Source organism: Chelonoidis abingdonii, chromosome 25, assembly GCF_003597395.2.
Source record: "Chelonoidis abingdonii isolate Lonesome George chromosome 25, CheloAbing_2.0, whole genome shotgun sequence".
Lineage (NCBI taxonomy): Eukaryota > Metazoa > Chordata > Testudines > Testudinidae > Chelonoidis > Chelonoidis abingdonii.
In genome coordinates, this window is record NC_133793.1 from 8,805,156 (window position 1) to 8,821,006 (window position 15,851).

Below are 15,851 nucleotides of genomic sequence, written 5' to 3' on the forward strand. Positions count from 1 at the left end.
CAAAATGCGGAGCTCTCTCCATCTCAGAAGATGATACCCTGGGATTTCCCAGGCTACTGATACAAATGGCTGATTCTTTTAGTACAGAAGATGGCTTTTGTTCCATACCCAGCTGGCCCAGTGGCCTTCCCAGCCCTGTATCCCCGCTTCCAGCACTGGCCGACGCCTGGTGCTGCAAGAGAAGGAACAAAGGCAAAGCTTTCTGCCAACTGTACAATGCTGGAGATGGGGTGGGGGGTCCGGGGGTGACCATTGATACCGTTGCAGTGATCAGCTAATGGCCATAGACAGGGGATTAATAATAAGAATACTAAGCTCCAATCAGTACATCTCAAACTGCTTCACAAAGGAGGTCAGTATCATTATTCCCATTCTACAGAGGGGGAAAGGGAGGCATAAACAGGTGAAGTGACTTGCCCAAGGTCACCCAGCATCGAAACCAGGACTAGAACTCAGGAGTCCCAATCCAGGATTCGACCCACTAGACACCACCTCCCATAGAGGAGGAGGATGATAACAAGCCATGAGTTTTACAACAAAGTAACTGCAACGTACGCACGCAAACAAAATAAGGAGTGAGATTGCCTCTGGCTGAAGCCCACAGTAACTCAGCTGGTTAGGAAGTCTTAGCCCACACACCATAAAGAGACCTTCAGACCATTAAGAATCTTTAATTTAATTCCCATACTGAAATTCAAAGGCAGAGTGGAAATGATTCAGTTTGATTGTTGGCAAGTGCCGATTACTGGAGAAGTCAATCAAAAAAAACCAAATTGTAAAAATATTAACTATGAAAGCTTTTGTTAGAAGGCAGTGTGGCCTAGTGGATTGGACCTAGGCTGGATTGTCAGAAGACCTAGGTTCTGAACCCGATGGTGACCTTATCCAAATGCCTCTCCCACCTTTTGTCTATTCATATTCTAAATTGTTCAAGCCAGGGCTGTTTCTTACTATGTGTATGTATATCACCAGATGCTTCAGTTAGAGCACTACTGTAATAGGAAAAAAACCCATTGTTGACTAAAAAAATGGCATCACCTGGACTCTGACCATTTCAAACAATAACTACCACATCAAGCCATCCCCGATGGGTGACATTCGAAACCTCTGTGCTTTTGTCCAAAATTTAAAAACCACTACCAAACACCCACACCCACCCAAACACACACCCAAAAACTAAACCAAATCAAACCATTTCACACGGAGGCCTGACGCTTGTTACACTCTGATCCTGGTCTGGCATTCAGCGGAGTATATGGCCACAGCATCAACAGAAAATATTTTCAAAAGCATATTTAGAAGGATCAAAATGTTCCCATTTAATCTTGACACTGACAGCTCTCCAGCCAAAGAGAACAAATTCCGCCTTATAGTCCAGGAGGGTCGCACTGCGTAATCCTCAGTAAAGGAATGTGAGGTCTGGGCAAAGCATTCTAGTTCAATGCCAGGCAGAAAGCAGCAAGGCAGCCACTAGGAGCTAAGAAGCGGAAGAAAGGGCTTGATCTCCAAATATGAGAAGTGATGCAAAGTAAATGGTGTGTCTGTGTGTGTGTGATGCTCCTATATATAGTGTCATTCAGCCAGAGATGACCCCTGGGGGGCCGACACCCTCCCCCCCCCACACACACACCACCTCTGCACACATGGTTCATGACTGGGGCTCCCTGGTGCTACTGCAGTACAAATAAATCATAATACTGGAAGAGTTCTTTCATCTGATTAACGCAGAGGACTTTCCCAGCGCTCCTGAATTCAATGGAGCAGCCATGCAAATCTAGCACGGCCCAAACCAGCTTGGCTCACGTCACATGGGGCAGGCAGATCTGAGATGCCCTCAACTCAGCTTTGTCCAGAATTCGATCAAAACAAAACCCAAGAGCAACAAGAGCGGAGAGTTTTTCAAACAAAGGAACAGCACATGCCCGCCGAATGCCGCAGTGCTGGGAACCTGAAAGCAAAACTGACTACAAACGAAAGAGGGCAACTGGCTTCAGCACTTTGCATGACTCTGATGAAGAGAAATGCATAGAGACAATGAACCCTGAAAAGGAAACGGGACTTTTAAAGCCCTTTCTGTTTTAATAATCTAAGAAAAACACATCAAGAAATGAGCTTGCTTATGGTCCGTGTACTAAGTGGTGCTGGGCACCATTGGCTTCAATGAGACTGGCAGGTGCTCTGCATTGCTCAGGAGTTGAGCCAGTGGTTATTTTTTAAGCCAACAGCATTTGTCTGCATCCCGAGGGCTATAAGCAGTAAAACCATATCCCACCAATCATCTTCATAGTGCTATTTGTGTAAGCACACAGGGTTTCAAGCACACAGGCAGCTTTCAACACACATATTCAGTGTGTGTTTTCAACGTTCACCGTCCCAAAGAAACCCTGCACATGCTGCAAATCAGACCCCTCCGAGCCTCTCATGACATGCCAGCACTGGCACGCACTTTAACACAATAAAAAGCCTGACTGGGTTGTGCACCAGCACACAAGCATCTTTCACACACATATACGTGGTAACATCAGCCTGCTCCACACACCCTCTCCTACTCACCCACTTCCAAGTAAAATACATAACTTACTTCTTGGTTCCCGGGGTCCATCCACAGTCACTTTAATGGCTCGGTGATAGGTAGCGACTTGTGTGGGGTTTGTGAACACTGTGATTGTCAATGTAAAGCTTTTTCCTAAAGGGAGAGAGAGAAAAAGAGGAGAGGAAATGCACATGGGTTGATTTCTTCAGTAAGCAGAGTGTATCTGGAGGCTTGGAAAGCTTAGGCCCAGATTTTGGAAGTGATCATGAAGCCACAAATGCTGCTGTACAAATGAAACTAAGGGAGCATCTGATTCACATATTTAAATTTGTGAGGCACTGTTTGTTGCTGGCAGGTACCAAGAAATTGGGCCTGGTCCCACTGGAGTCAATGGCAAACCTCCCACTGAGAGAACTTGGCCCATTTCAGAATCAAAGCCAGAATCCTTTTTGATACATTATAACAGCCAGGATTATTTTTCCTCTCTACCTAGAACAGCTTCCTTCTTCTCATGTGCCAGGACATTTCCTCCTCCCCATGCAAATCCATCCTCGAAACCCAGTGCTGTCAACTCACTTCCCATCATTACTCTCAGACCTGGAGCTCTCTGCACCCCAGCACCTGGGCACCGAGGGGCCGACTGTCAGGACCGGCGCCAGGGTTTCTGGTGCCCTAGGCGCCGGGCCATTTCGCCGCCCCGCCCGCGGGTTTCGTGGCTCCGGTGGAGCTGCCGCAGGCATGCCTGCAGCAGGTCCACCAGAGCCACGGGACCAGTGGACTGTCCGCAGAAATGCCTACGGCAGGTCCACTGGAGCCACGAGACCAGTAGACCCTCCACAGGTACGACTGCAGCAGCTCCACCCGAGCCGCCTGCTGCCCCCCCGGCAAAATGCCGCCCCCCCCCGGAATGCTGGTGCCCTAGGCGACTGCCTAAGTCGCCAAAATGAAAGCGCTGGCCCTGCCGACTGTGCAATCATTTTTTGTGTCACCGGTCCCAGAGATTGCTCAGGGCATGAGCAAACTTCTCAGTATGAGTCAGGATTCCAGAATTGGGCCCATAAAATAAAGTATTTTTTAAATGATAGATACATTTGGATGATAAGGATAGATAGATAGATCAATCAAACATTTACTACCAAGAGTAGTACTTACTACCATGCACAATTCTATTAAGTTCATTGGCACTGCACCTAGTAGTCAATATCTGCATGACAAAGCCCTTATTTTTTTTAATTTACAGTCATGAACATAAAAACATAAGAACGGCCAGTATCCTGACCAAAGGTCCATCCAGCCCAGTATCCTGTCTACTGACAGTGGCCAATGCCAGGTGTTCCAGAGGGAGTGAACCTAACAGGTAATGATCAAGTGATCTCGCTCCTGCCATCCCTCTCCATCCTCTGATAAACAGAGGCTAGGGACACCATTCCTTACCCATCCTGGTTAATAGCCATTAATGGTCTTAACCTCCATGAATTTATCTAGCTCTCTTTTAAACCCTGTTAAGAGTCCTAGCCTTCACAACCTCCTCAGGCAAGGAGTTCCACAGGTTGACTGTGTGCTGTGTGAAGAACTTCCTTTTATTTGTTTTAAACCTGCTGCCCATTAATTTCATTAGGCGGGCCCTAGTTCTTATATTATGGGAACAAGTAAATAACTTTTCCTTATTCACTTTCTCCACATCACTCATGATTTTCTATAACCCATCATACCCCTCAGTCTCTCTGTTCAAGTTAAAAGTCCTAGCCCTTAATCCCTCATACGGGACCTGTTCACCAAACCCTATATTTTAGTTGCCCTTTCTGAACCTTTTCTAGTGCCAGTATATGCTTTTGAGATGAGGAGACCACATCTGTATCAGTAACAAGATGTGAGTGTACCATGGATTTATAATAAGGCAATAAATATTCTCCATCTTATTCTCATCCTTTTTGTGAAAATTCGAAACCTGTTTGCTTTTTTGATGCTGTTGCACACGCATGGACGTCTTCAGAACACCATAAAGGACTCAATCTCTTCCTGATTAATGTAGCTAAATAGCCCCATCATATTGTACGGTATAGTGGGGTATATTTTTCAATGTCATTACTTTACATTATCCACATTGAATTCATTTGCCATTTTGCTGCCTATCACTATTTTTTTGTAATCATTTTTGAAGCTCTTCACAGTCTGCTTTGGTCGTAATTGCTGGGATCACCTCTAGAGCCTTTTAAATATGGCATTACATTACTATCTTCCATCACGGGTACAGAACCAATTAAAGACAGGTTACAAACCATATAATAGTTTCATAATTCACATTTGACTCTTTCAGAACTCTTGGGGTGATGCCATTGGTCCCATGACTTGTTACTGTTATTATCAATTAATTCCAAACCTCCTCTAGTACACTTCAATCTGTGACAAGTTACCTCAATCTGTACACAAAGACGGTAGTTTGGGAACCTAACAACTCAGTCATGAACTGAAGCAAAGAATCCAGTTAGATTTCCACAATGGCTTACCGTCTTTAAGTCCTGCTTTATCTTGATCATCGAGGGGCCCCATAGGTTGTTAGCAAGGCTTCCTCTCCTAGTACTTAAAAACATTGTTTTACTCTTACTGTTTTGGCCTGCTGTTCTTTCAAAATCCTCTTGGCTTTTTTATATTTCACACTTAATTGGTAGTGTTTATGCTCCTTTCTATTTACCTCACTAGGATTTGACTTCCACTTTTTAAAAGATGCCTTTTTATCTCTCACTGCTTCTTTTACATGGTTGTTAAGCCCAGTGGCTCTTTTTTAGTTCTTTTACTGTGTTTTTTAATTTGGGGTGTACATTGAAGTTGGGCCTCTATTATGGTGTCTTTGAAAAGTGTCTATGCAGCTTGCAGGGATTTCACTCTAGTCACTGTACCTTTTAATTTCTGTTTAACTAACCTCCTCATTTTTGCCCAGTTCCCCTTTCTGAAATTAAATGAACATCCTTCTCTCAGCAGACCTCTTTTGCCTCATTTTCTGCTCTTCCCCACCCTCCCTCCGTTCTTCATTCTGTTGCTATTCTTCACCTCATTATCTGGAGACAGGGGCTGTAAAAGCTGAACCTTGCATCTGAACGGCCCCGAACTTTGGGGGCAAAGATAAAAAGGAAACAGGATCCAAACCAACCCCCCTTGCTTTCAGTTTTGCAAAACCAAAAGCAGACCAATGAGGGTTTGAAGCTCTGATGATTGTGGGCTCATACTCATTAGCTTCCTTGTCTATACAGCAATAAGGTGTACCGGGGTGAGAGACGAGATCGGGAGCCAGGCTGACAGAAAAAATGATTTAAAATACCAGTCGTAGGGATGAGGGGTTACATTACATTTTCCAAGTTAATAGCGAATTTATTTTTAAATCAGGATGTTGTCAAACGGCTCAATGAACGTCTGTGTCTTTGTTAATAATGAAATAGCAATATTTTGCACTGATATAGACACACTTTGTTTCACACAGAGCTTTGAAAGCACTTTCCCAAGGGGTGAGCTATGGTTTTCTTTGTTTTACCGAGGGGGAAACAGAGACACAGAGAAGCTAAATGACTTGGCCAAGGTCTCAGGGTGACTCAACGACAGCAGAGCCAGGAATGGAAACAAGGTCTCCAAACTCCTCCCCCACCATTCCAACCACTAGACAATACTCTCTGCCACAGCCAAGGATGCAACCCAAGGGACAGTTCCTCAGCTGGTGGGAACTGCCATAGTTGACACCAGCTGAAGATCTGTCTCCAAGAATCCTGCCTCCCAACTGCCTTCTCTGACCGCTAGGCTATAGTCTCTCAGAGCCTGGAAGAGAAAAGCAGCCTAACCAGGAGTCCTGATTCCGGGCCCTATGCCCTAACCATTAGATCACAGCTGCCCTTCTGGATTGGACTGCACTCAGCACCGGTGGAGGCTCACTGATATTATCACCAGACTCACTGTCTAGCCAGAATGCAGGATTTAACAAAACCATTGTTATAATAGACATTACCCCTGCCAGCTCTCAGGACTGTTTGTGCTATGAGCTTGTAGCTGTTTCACCTTGACTACCAGCCACAAAGCACTTTTGCTACCATATATCTCGTCTGGACAAATCTCATTTTACTGCCCTTAGGTCCTTGTGCATTCATCACACACACACACACACACACACACACACACACGTTTTCACTGGTTGTCATTAACTATAGCTGAGCAAACCCTGTACATCAAAAAAAAAAAAAAAAAATCATTCGCTCCAATATCATTTTTTTGAGATCTACAATAATTTTAAAGGGATGCCCTATCCAAAACCTACACGTACCCCAGATACCCATGACAAAAACAAACATTGCAATTAAATGATTTATTCATCTAAACTCAAATTTTAAAAAGATGGAGTCTCTCCCCGTGGGTTAACGTCTCACATCTATTCTACTGAAAATATTTCCTTGCAGGACTGTTCATGGAAAATGGCCAATTTTAAATGGATACTAGAGAATATTTATGTAAAGGGTGAAATTCACCCTGATGCAGAGAGCCAGCACAGAGCACAGGGTATCACTTAAAATCTCAGATTAGGACTTAAATGGTGCAAATACCTTCTTACTGGCTTTCTGCATAGAGGTGAATTCTCCCCACAGTACATTTCAGTATCAAATGCAAGTATTTGCACTCACAACCTATGTTTAAAAGTTCCACTTATGCAGGGAAGGAAACACAAATAAAGTGACATGACCTTTGCATCCAATCAGAACTAGCCAACGCAGTGAGAACATCCCATAACAAAATACTCTCAGTGAAATAACTTACAGATCAGGAATTATTAGTAGAATTTATTCATGGAGCAAGTTCAACTACAGACAATAAGATTAGAGACAATATCTGTCTACTTGCACGCAATTCGCAAACAGAACAGGAGGCAAAAAAGTCTTCCAGTATATTATTTGGTATGAAGCTTCGCACAAATACATGAACACTAACGTTCAGATGATCAGTCTGGTCTAATGCCTAGTCTGGACATTTAGGAGATTTAAACCCTGGATTCTCTTCCCAGCTCTGCCTGTTTTACACAAATTACTTGACTTCTCCAAATTTCAGTTTCACCCTCTGTAACATAGGGTTCATAATAACACTTTCCTTCCTCACTAGGGGCATTGTCTTCAGTGGGAGCAACCTGTATTCATCGGATAGCAATATGCGATGCTTAGTGTTCCTAAAGCACTGTAGAGATCCTCAGATGAATTGCATTAATTAGCGCAAACAATGATTATTATTATTACTCAGCATCAATTTACTCATTCCCATCCTTCTTTGGTGACAGACTAGAACAAGTACAACTTGGGCAATTTCAACCCATCTCCCTCCCCAGACACACTATTATGCACAACATCAATCATGCTAGGCAGCCTGACTGCATAAGAAGGCCTCAGTTCACGCTCCAAGCTTCCTATGTCGGGCAAATTGCTAATTATGGGCCAGATTTCAAACGCCCTTACTCACATTGAGTAGTACCTTACTCCATAAGGAGTTCCACTGATTTCAGTGGGGCTACTCCCAGAGCAAGATAATGTTCAAAGGGTCTTTGTGCAAGTCATTCAATCTCTCTGTACCTCTGTTCTCCATCTGTAAAATGGGAGTAAGTATATTTTTCTTCCCCCCCCCCCAGTCTTGTCTATGACTGTAAACTCTTTGGAGCACCGATCCCAGTTGGCGCCTATCCGTGTTACCTTAATAAATAATAATAATAAATAATAATAATATACCAGAATCTGGTATGATGAGATCTTGGAGTAGATTCGGTCTAATCGGGTTTTACACATACAATTCATGCATCTCTCTTATAGCTGACACGGAAACATACATGAATCAGAGGCCCAAATTCTGCTCACATCCAACACTCCAGATTTCTGTTTGTGTAGACAAGCGCAGAATCTGGCCCGCTTAGAGATTTAAAAGCTCAAACAGAAGAAAGCAAAGTGTGACAGAGAAAGCAGAAACCTGACAGAAATCATTTCTATCACTAATTTTTTAAAAAGATATTTGGCCAAATTCTGCTTTCAGCCTCGCTATTTGGGAAAGTGCTTAAGCGTGGTGTTCAATTGTAGGCACGTGCTTAAAGTTAAGCATGTACACAGGTACTTTCACATACCACACAGATAAGTGAGGTATAGATAAATTAGAAAACGGACACACATTCCAGTGCAGATTCCAAGTAACTCCACTGAGGTCAGTTGAGTTATTTTAGATCGAAGAGAGAAGAATTTGGCCCAGGTTGTGCATTCTTGCTTCTACCCTCTCAAACTCCTATTGACTTCCTTGTTGCTCAGGGAAAGCAGCATGTTAGGATCTAGTCTTGACATATGTGCCTAAGTCATGAGTGCACATGGGGCCTGACCCAAGGCTCATTGAAGCCAATGGGTGCCTTTCCACTGATTTTCATGGGCTTTGATCAGGTCCATGGTTTGGGAGACAGACTGTACACGTAAGTGCTTTCAAGAGACAGCAAACTCCTGTTGTTTCAGAGGAAAATTACTAATGAATTCAAGAGTCAGGCTGAGATTGGGTTAGATTCATAGGGCAAGAAAGATCCTCTAGTTGGCCCTCCTGCACATCCCAGGCCATACAAGCTCACCCACCCACTCCTGTAATAGGCCCCTACCCTCTGGCTGAGTTACTGAAGTCCTCAAATTTTGATTTTTAAAACATCAAGTTACAGAGAATCCATCATTTACTCATTCGGGTTGGAAATTTGTGTAAGAAAGATGAACAAAAGAGAGAGCCTAAGAGAATAATTGACTATAGAAATGAAAGCTGAATTCATAAAAGAAAAACATTTTCCGTCCATCAACCTGCAACCAGTTAAGTGGAGAGTTTTAAAGAAAATCTGCAACTTGGAAAAGGAGCCAACAGGAAAACGGAAATGTCTGAAAGAATGTAAACTATTCCAGTTTCATAAAGAGTAACAAGTAAACAATTATTACATGCAAATAATTTTTAACATTGCTGGTTTTAATTAATGCTGAGAAGCCAAAATATCTTTGACATTTGTATGTATACATTTGAAAAGTTAGAGAAAACACTGCCATACGGCCATTAAAATATTGGGTTTAACTTTTTGAGAAGAACGAACTGCTTAAATCTGCAGGGTTTACTGGTGATGAAATTTTAAAATTCTATGTCAAATATGGCTGCAATGAATATGCATGACGGTAAGGGATATAATACTTGCCTTCCAAAGTAGTCTGGCCTGCTGTAGAGTTTAGAATTGTAGTTAGTGATATAGCACAATGTCATTTCATTGATAGTTGTTTTTAAAAGTTATGCATTATGATTAGTTTAAGATTAAATTATAGTGTCATAGCTTTTTAAGACCAGAAGGGATCATTAGATCATCTAGTTTGACTTCTTGTATATCACAGGCCATAGAATTTTATCCAGTTAATCCGGCATTAAGACTAATAACATGCTTGACTAAAGCATATCTTCTCTGCAGTCATGCTCTGAAGACTTCCATTGGTAGTTGGTTCCAATGGTAAATCACTCTCCCTGTTAAAAACTTGTGCCTTATTTCTAATTTGAACTTGTCTTGCTTTAATGTCCTATAACTATTAAATTTAACAAATTAGGTTGGTCTCACACCTTTAGAACATGACACTATGTCATGGTATATACTGCACTCTGGAATTTCTTTTCACAAGGGCTTCAAATCTTTTGTTTGTTTGTTTAACTCATCCTCTAATAAGTTTAGCATTTAACCTGGAAGTACCGTAAATTGATTATAACATTCAACAATATATTTTACTAATAACTTCCTTTTCTTTGAGGGGTGAGGGTAGGGTAGGGGAATAGTATTACTCACACTTCAAACTCTCCATCTACAAGCTCTAGTAATAATTATAAGCTTGTGTTGACTATGTTCAGCCACTGCAAATATTTACTTCCCTTCTTATAAATCCTGAACAGACACAGTATAAGTTACTGTGTTTAAAGTGGTACTGAAGAGACATTTGGACCTTTACGCTGCTATGCATTTATGGACTAATCCAACGAGAATCTTTTCACAGATTTGAATGGGCTTTGCATCAGGCCTGCAGCCTGGAAAAATGGATACATGTCTTTTTGTGCAATTTTAATGTGGAAGGGTGAAAGACAAAAGCAAGTAGATTTAGGTTACAAATCAACAGCTTCGTATGTTAAAAATAGATTGCTTTCCTTCTTGACGTATGACTTTTGTGCATAAATGTAGGTAAAGGCCAAAAGAATAGCTGCAACACAAAGCAGTGGAATTCAGCATGTACTGACCCTAATAACTGAAAGGGCCCAATTCTGATTCCATTGAAAGCAGTGGCAAAACCTCCATTGACTTCATTGGGAGCACGATTAAGTCCTGCATCGCTCATTTCAAAAGCTGGCAATTCTGGTGCCTCTCATGAAATCACACATCGTTATAAATGATTTCCCCTCCTCCCCACACTTTAGAAGGCCATTCCACAGCTACAAAGCGATCTCCATGCTGATTTGCAGCTGCTTTAAAATCAAAGCATTGTACAGTCACGTAGGTGACAGTTACCTACCTCTGCCACTTCGCCCAACAAATCTGAGGTCATTAAACCTTGCCACTTGATTTTTCATGACTGCGGAGGCGTTTCTGAGCTCTGCAGAATAATTCTCATCGTTTCCAGCCATGACTGTGACTACAGTCCCATCAGGTACATCTCCAAGGGCTACCACCTAGAGATCAGTGCAACAAAGTTATTTTATACTATTCATTATTAGTAATAATTATTATTAAGCTGATCAAAGCAGGCTCATCATTCTGCAACCAGACAGGAGGAATTGTCATTCTGAGTAGAAAAAAGTATTGATTTTTTAAAAAAATTAAAACTGAAATATATTTCTTTAAGAAATTTCAAAAGAATTCAAGTTCCTCTCATCACATAAACCTGGCAAATTGTGTCTTGATAGCTGAATAATCTCCGTTTTCTTAATAGGTGGATTTGTATATTTTGAAATTCTTGGGCTGTTTTTTTTTTTTAAAGTCAGTCAAAATACTGTTAAAATGTGAATAATTTTCAGTGAAAATTTTGCCTGAGTGAAAACAGCCGGATTTATCTTGTAAGAAATCTCTCTCGATATAATCCCCCTGCGATGATCGCTAATAGCGCTATCCAAGCATGGAAGAGAATTTACATGTCAATAATTTCATTGTATGTAACTCAGTTACATACTCGAGGATTCCCTCTTTTATTTCCACTTCAGAAGCTAAGCTGTCTATTATACACACCACAACACAGTTTTAACAGAAAACCCCACAGAATATTCCAAATCTTGTCAAAATTTCAGTCCTTAAAAGGGCCAGGTGCATGTTATTCTAAACACCTATGGAAGCCGACACAAAATATTCTCTTCAATCCTAGAAAATACAGCCGAGCCTGGATTCGTTTTAAAAGAATTGCCAAAGGGAGTTTTTCTGCCCCACGCTCGTTTATATAAATATCTATTTGCAAAAGGATTCAAATAAACCGCTGGAGCTGAAGAATATTTTAAAAGCCATGTAATTTAGGGGCTGCAACATCCTGAAAACATCAAGCGAAGAGGGCTCATTTTTTTCCTATTTGCAAAACGACAGTTTCCCTCTAAATACCTTGGATCGAAACCTACCAGGTTTCCGCTTTGATTTCAGTTGGCTGTAGCTCTGCTAAGCTTTAGAATTTTGGAAAAGCCAGAAATAAAGGAACTCATATTTTTCCAAAGACTTTCAATATCTCTCGTGGGTTTTTAAGCAGGGGTGAATTTTCTTTTTCAGCCTTTTCTTGATTTGAGAGGGAAGACAGCATTCAAAAGTGATATTTACACTCCTACAGTTGAAATGTATCTTCTGACTTCGATCGTTTCCCCAGGCTAATTTGCTAAACGTTTGTGCTCCCAAAATATCTGCACCAATGATGTCAAGCCCCTTTGGTTTTATCTATCGCTGTTGCTCAGGCTGCTTTCTTGTCGGGCTATCATTTGAGTAAAAGAAATTAAACTGGAGTTTTAAACGATCATTCATCACTTCCCTCCGCCCCCAAAACACAATAACACCGGTTTGAATGTGTTGGGTTTGGTTTTCAGTTTCTTTATATCATTTTTATATTAACTCCCTTTTCCATCCATTCAGGTCAGATCCATTTTCTAGCCACATCTCCCTACCGCACACCTATAATTATTTTTTGCAATAGCCCCAAAAAATTACATATGTGTCCCCATAAAGAACCTTTTCTGTGTCGTCGTTTCTTGCTAGCCTATAGCCGCTGCAACACAGCGCTCTAAAAGGCTTTCCTTCTTCTTTATTAACTCCAACCTTCAGCTCCTGCTTTGTTTGGTTTTCTTCCATGTCTATATTTTAACACCCTCCCATTCTTCCTAAGAATCTGACGAGAAACTTCATAAATTCTTAAGGGATCAGCGTTCAAAAGTTGACCGCGAAAGATTTATTTTCGCCTGTATTGTTTGGCCTGATCATGAATCCAGAATAAGGGAAAATATTTGGTTTTCCTTTGTCAGACTTTTGCGGTCTCTCTGATCCGTGGTGAAAGATCTGGTCTGTGTAAGGTGACTGTCACTTTTGTCCGCTAGCTTTCTTCCTCGTATAGTGCCCCCTCCCCCAGTTCAGTCTATACATCCAGAAACAGAAACCCGGCCAATTTTTAATGTTTAAATATCCCATAGGAGCCAATTGAGTGAGTGAATTACAACCGGGACAAACGCCACGGCGAAGCGACATGGAAGCTGCTCTTTAATGAAGCCCAGTTGTCTCTGCAGTTCACTTCTTCCCTTTATTATTTCAGAGCAGATCTCCCCCCCTGCACTTAGGTAATTAGCCTCGACTCTCATTAAACTTCAGAGTTCCCTGAGAGCTCCTAACCCTGTCGGAGATGTTACAACCGCAGGGCAGCGCGAAAGCTTGATTAAAAATTAATACGCGCCCCGAAAGTGAAGGCAGAATTGATTTAAAATGGAAGTGAGGCGGGAGCTGGAGTGTAAATATTAAGGTTGATTTTCGTAGGTAAGATTCTCCCCACTAAAAAAAAGCCTCGCGCCCTTCTCCTCCAGTCCCCAGCCATTGCTCAGGGGAATCAGACACAGCCCTTTGGAAGAAGCCACATCTGGCAGCTCTGGAAACATCTGCTTCCCCCTCCCCGCCCCTTGGCTTACCTTGAAGGCCACCGGCAGGGTCTTGTTGCACCTCCAGTGCGAAGGCAGCACCGAGCACAAGAAGTTGGGGCTGTCTGTGCGCACCAGCTCGCCCGCGTGGTCCGCCAGCACGTCCACCATCGAGCGCACCTCTGGCCGACTTCTGGAGCCGGGCGCCGGCGAGCTCAGCGCCCCGCTGTTCTCTCCCATCTTACCGCAGGGGAAGGCCGTGGAGGGAGGTGTGAAGCGCCGGCTGGTGCTGGGGTCTACGGGAATACGCATCACAACAGCGGGCGTTAGAGAGCCGGCGAGCGAGGGGCGCAGGGGGTTGGCGGGCCGGGGGAGCTGGGGAGAGGCGCCCGGAGCGCGCCGCTTCCCTCTCCAAGCCAGGGGCCGGCCAGGTCCGATGCAGCTTCTCGGGGCAGCGCTTTATAGAGAGCAGGAAAAGAAGAAGCGGCCGAGGGAGTCGGGGTGTGACCTGCGCTCAGGAAACGCGCCTCCGCCCTGTCAGGGGCTGGGACCCGCGGCGCCCTTCGCCTCCTCCTCACGCCAAAGGAGCCGGGGGAAAGGTCGAGTCACAGCTGGGGCGAAGGGGCACCCCGGCTCCTGAGGGTCTCCCGTGGGCTCCGGCGCCGGGCTGGCGTCCCGTGGAGACAGGGCTCGGGTGGCGAGCTCCTGGGCTCTCTCCTCCCTCCCTGCCTGCAGCAGCCGGCCCTGGAATCAGGCAGCGAGTCCCCCTCTTTGCCGGATCTGGGCGAGTCTGCCCGGGCGCGCACGGGTCCCTTGGCACTGGGCAGGTCTCCGTGCGCTCTGCTGGGGAGCTGGCCGGAGCCCTAGCTCGGTCCCGGGACGTTTCCTTCCTCTCTGGTGCTGAAGCCGCTTTGTAAATCGGTGCGCGGTCGCTGGGGGCTTTCCTCCAGCCAAACTTCTGCCCCCGAAGGTGCAGCGCTGCGGGAGTTGAGTTGGCACCCGAGGGCCCAGCCACCAGGCAGCGAGTCTGGGAGGAGACGCGCCCCCGCCAACCCCCAAGCGAGTCCCAGAAACAGCTCCACCGTCCTCTCCGGCCCGTTCCCAACACAGTCCTCGCTGGGTGTGGGGCACCAATCCTGAACAGCTGGGCTCCCCCACCCCCACTGCTATGGCTCGCAGGTGGTGGTGGGTTTTTTAATGGCAGACACTGCCCCCTTTCACCACAGAGCCCTTCCGAGCTCTGAAACCAGCCCAAAGAGTTCGCAGGCAGACTCCGAGGTACCCTATCTACTCAAAGAAGCCCGGGGGCGGAGCTGCTCGCTGACTGACGGGGAGAAGCGCCAATGGAGAGGAAGGGCCGGGAACCCTTATTTGCACACGTTGCCTGGGAAAGCGATAGAAGCAAGGAGAGGAGTGGGCGGAGCGAGGAGGCAAGGGGGCGGGATCTCTGCGGGAAGCCACGCCCCCAAGCCCCAGCCTGGAAGGAGGACGCACCTAGCGGACCGGTGGCATATTAAAAACACGCATAGACAGAGCGCTCCATTGAGCGGGGCTTCATTAAGTGGCTGGGGCCAATTAAAACGTTGCTTTATAGCCTCACCTATTGCGGGACGGAGCACGGTGCAAGGACGCCACAGTTGCGGCAATTGTCTCCGAGTCTCCCCAAAGTTTCACACGCTGCAGGGACACGTGGCTCTTAAGCCGAGAGTCCGTCTAGATGCCCGTCTGAATCCCACCCTGCAAACTCGGCTGCTAGGCAGCTAAACGGCTGCCACCGCCAGCGAAACGTGTCTGGAGCCGACACGCAGCCCTGCCGCCTCAAAAAAAAAGCGTCCAAGGGTCAAAATAAGAAACGAGCGAGACTCGACCTCTCCAAGAAACCGCAGAGAGAGGCCACCCTTTCGCAGAGCGCTAGCGAGATGGCAGCGAGGCTGACCGATTTGCTAGGAGTTTTTAAAATGGTCCAACTCAAAAGGAAAAAAGATCCAGGGATTATTTACTAATGATCAACTCACTGCTGTGTGTGTAACACCAAAAGAACACAACCGACAGCCCTCATTATCAGTCTGATCCCCGCAACAGCTCGGGCAGCTTAGCCAGTGTGCACTGCATTTTCAGACGGAAATTGACATAGGGACCTAAGAATACATTGTGCAAAGGAGTCTGGGGGCTTTTCTTTTATTAACACGCT

General features: G+C 44.7%; 1 protein-coding gene across 1 annotated transcript in view; it reads right to left on the reverse strand.

The window, feature by feature from the left end:
- Positions 1–15,851, reverse strand: part of RUNX3 (RUNX family transcription factor 3) — a 120,887-nt gene that overhangs the window by 47,473 nt on the left and 57,563 nt on the right. Inside the window, exons 3-5 of the mRNA XM_032789524.2 lie at positions 13,712–13,956; positions 11,089–11,245; positions 2,582–2,686 (exon numbers count right to left, since the gene is read on the reverse strand). Of these exons, the coding sequence (XP_032645415.1) occupies positions 2,582–2,686; positions 11,089–11,245; positions 13,712–13,956 (507 nt within the window). The remainder of the gene's footprint in view (positions 1–2,581; positions 2,687–11,088; positions 11,246–13,711; positions 13,957–15,851) is intronic.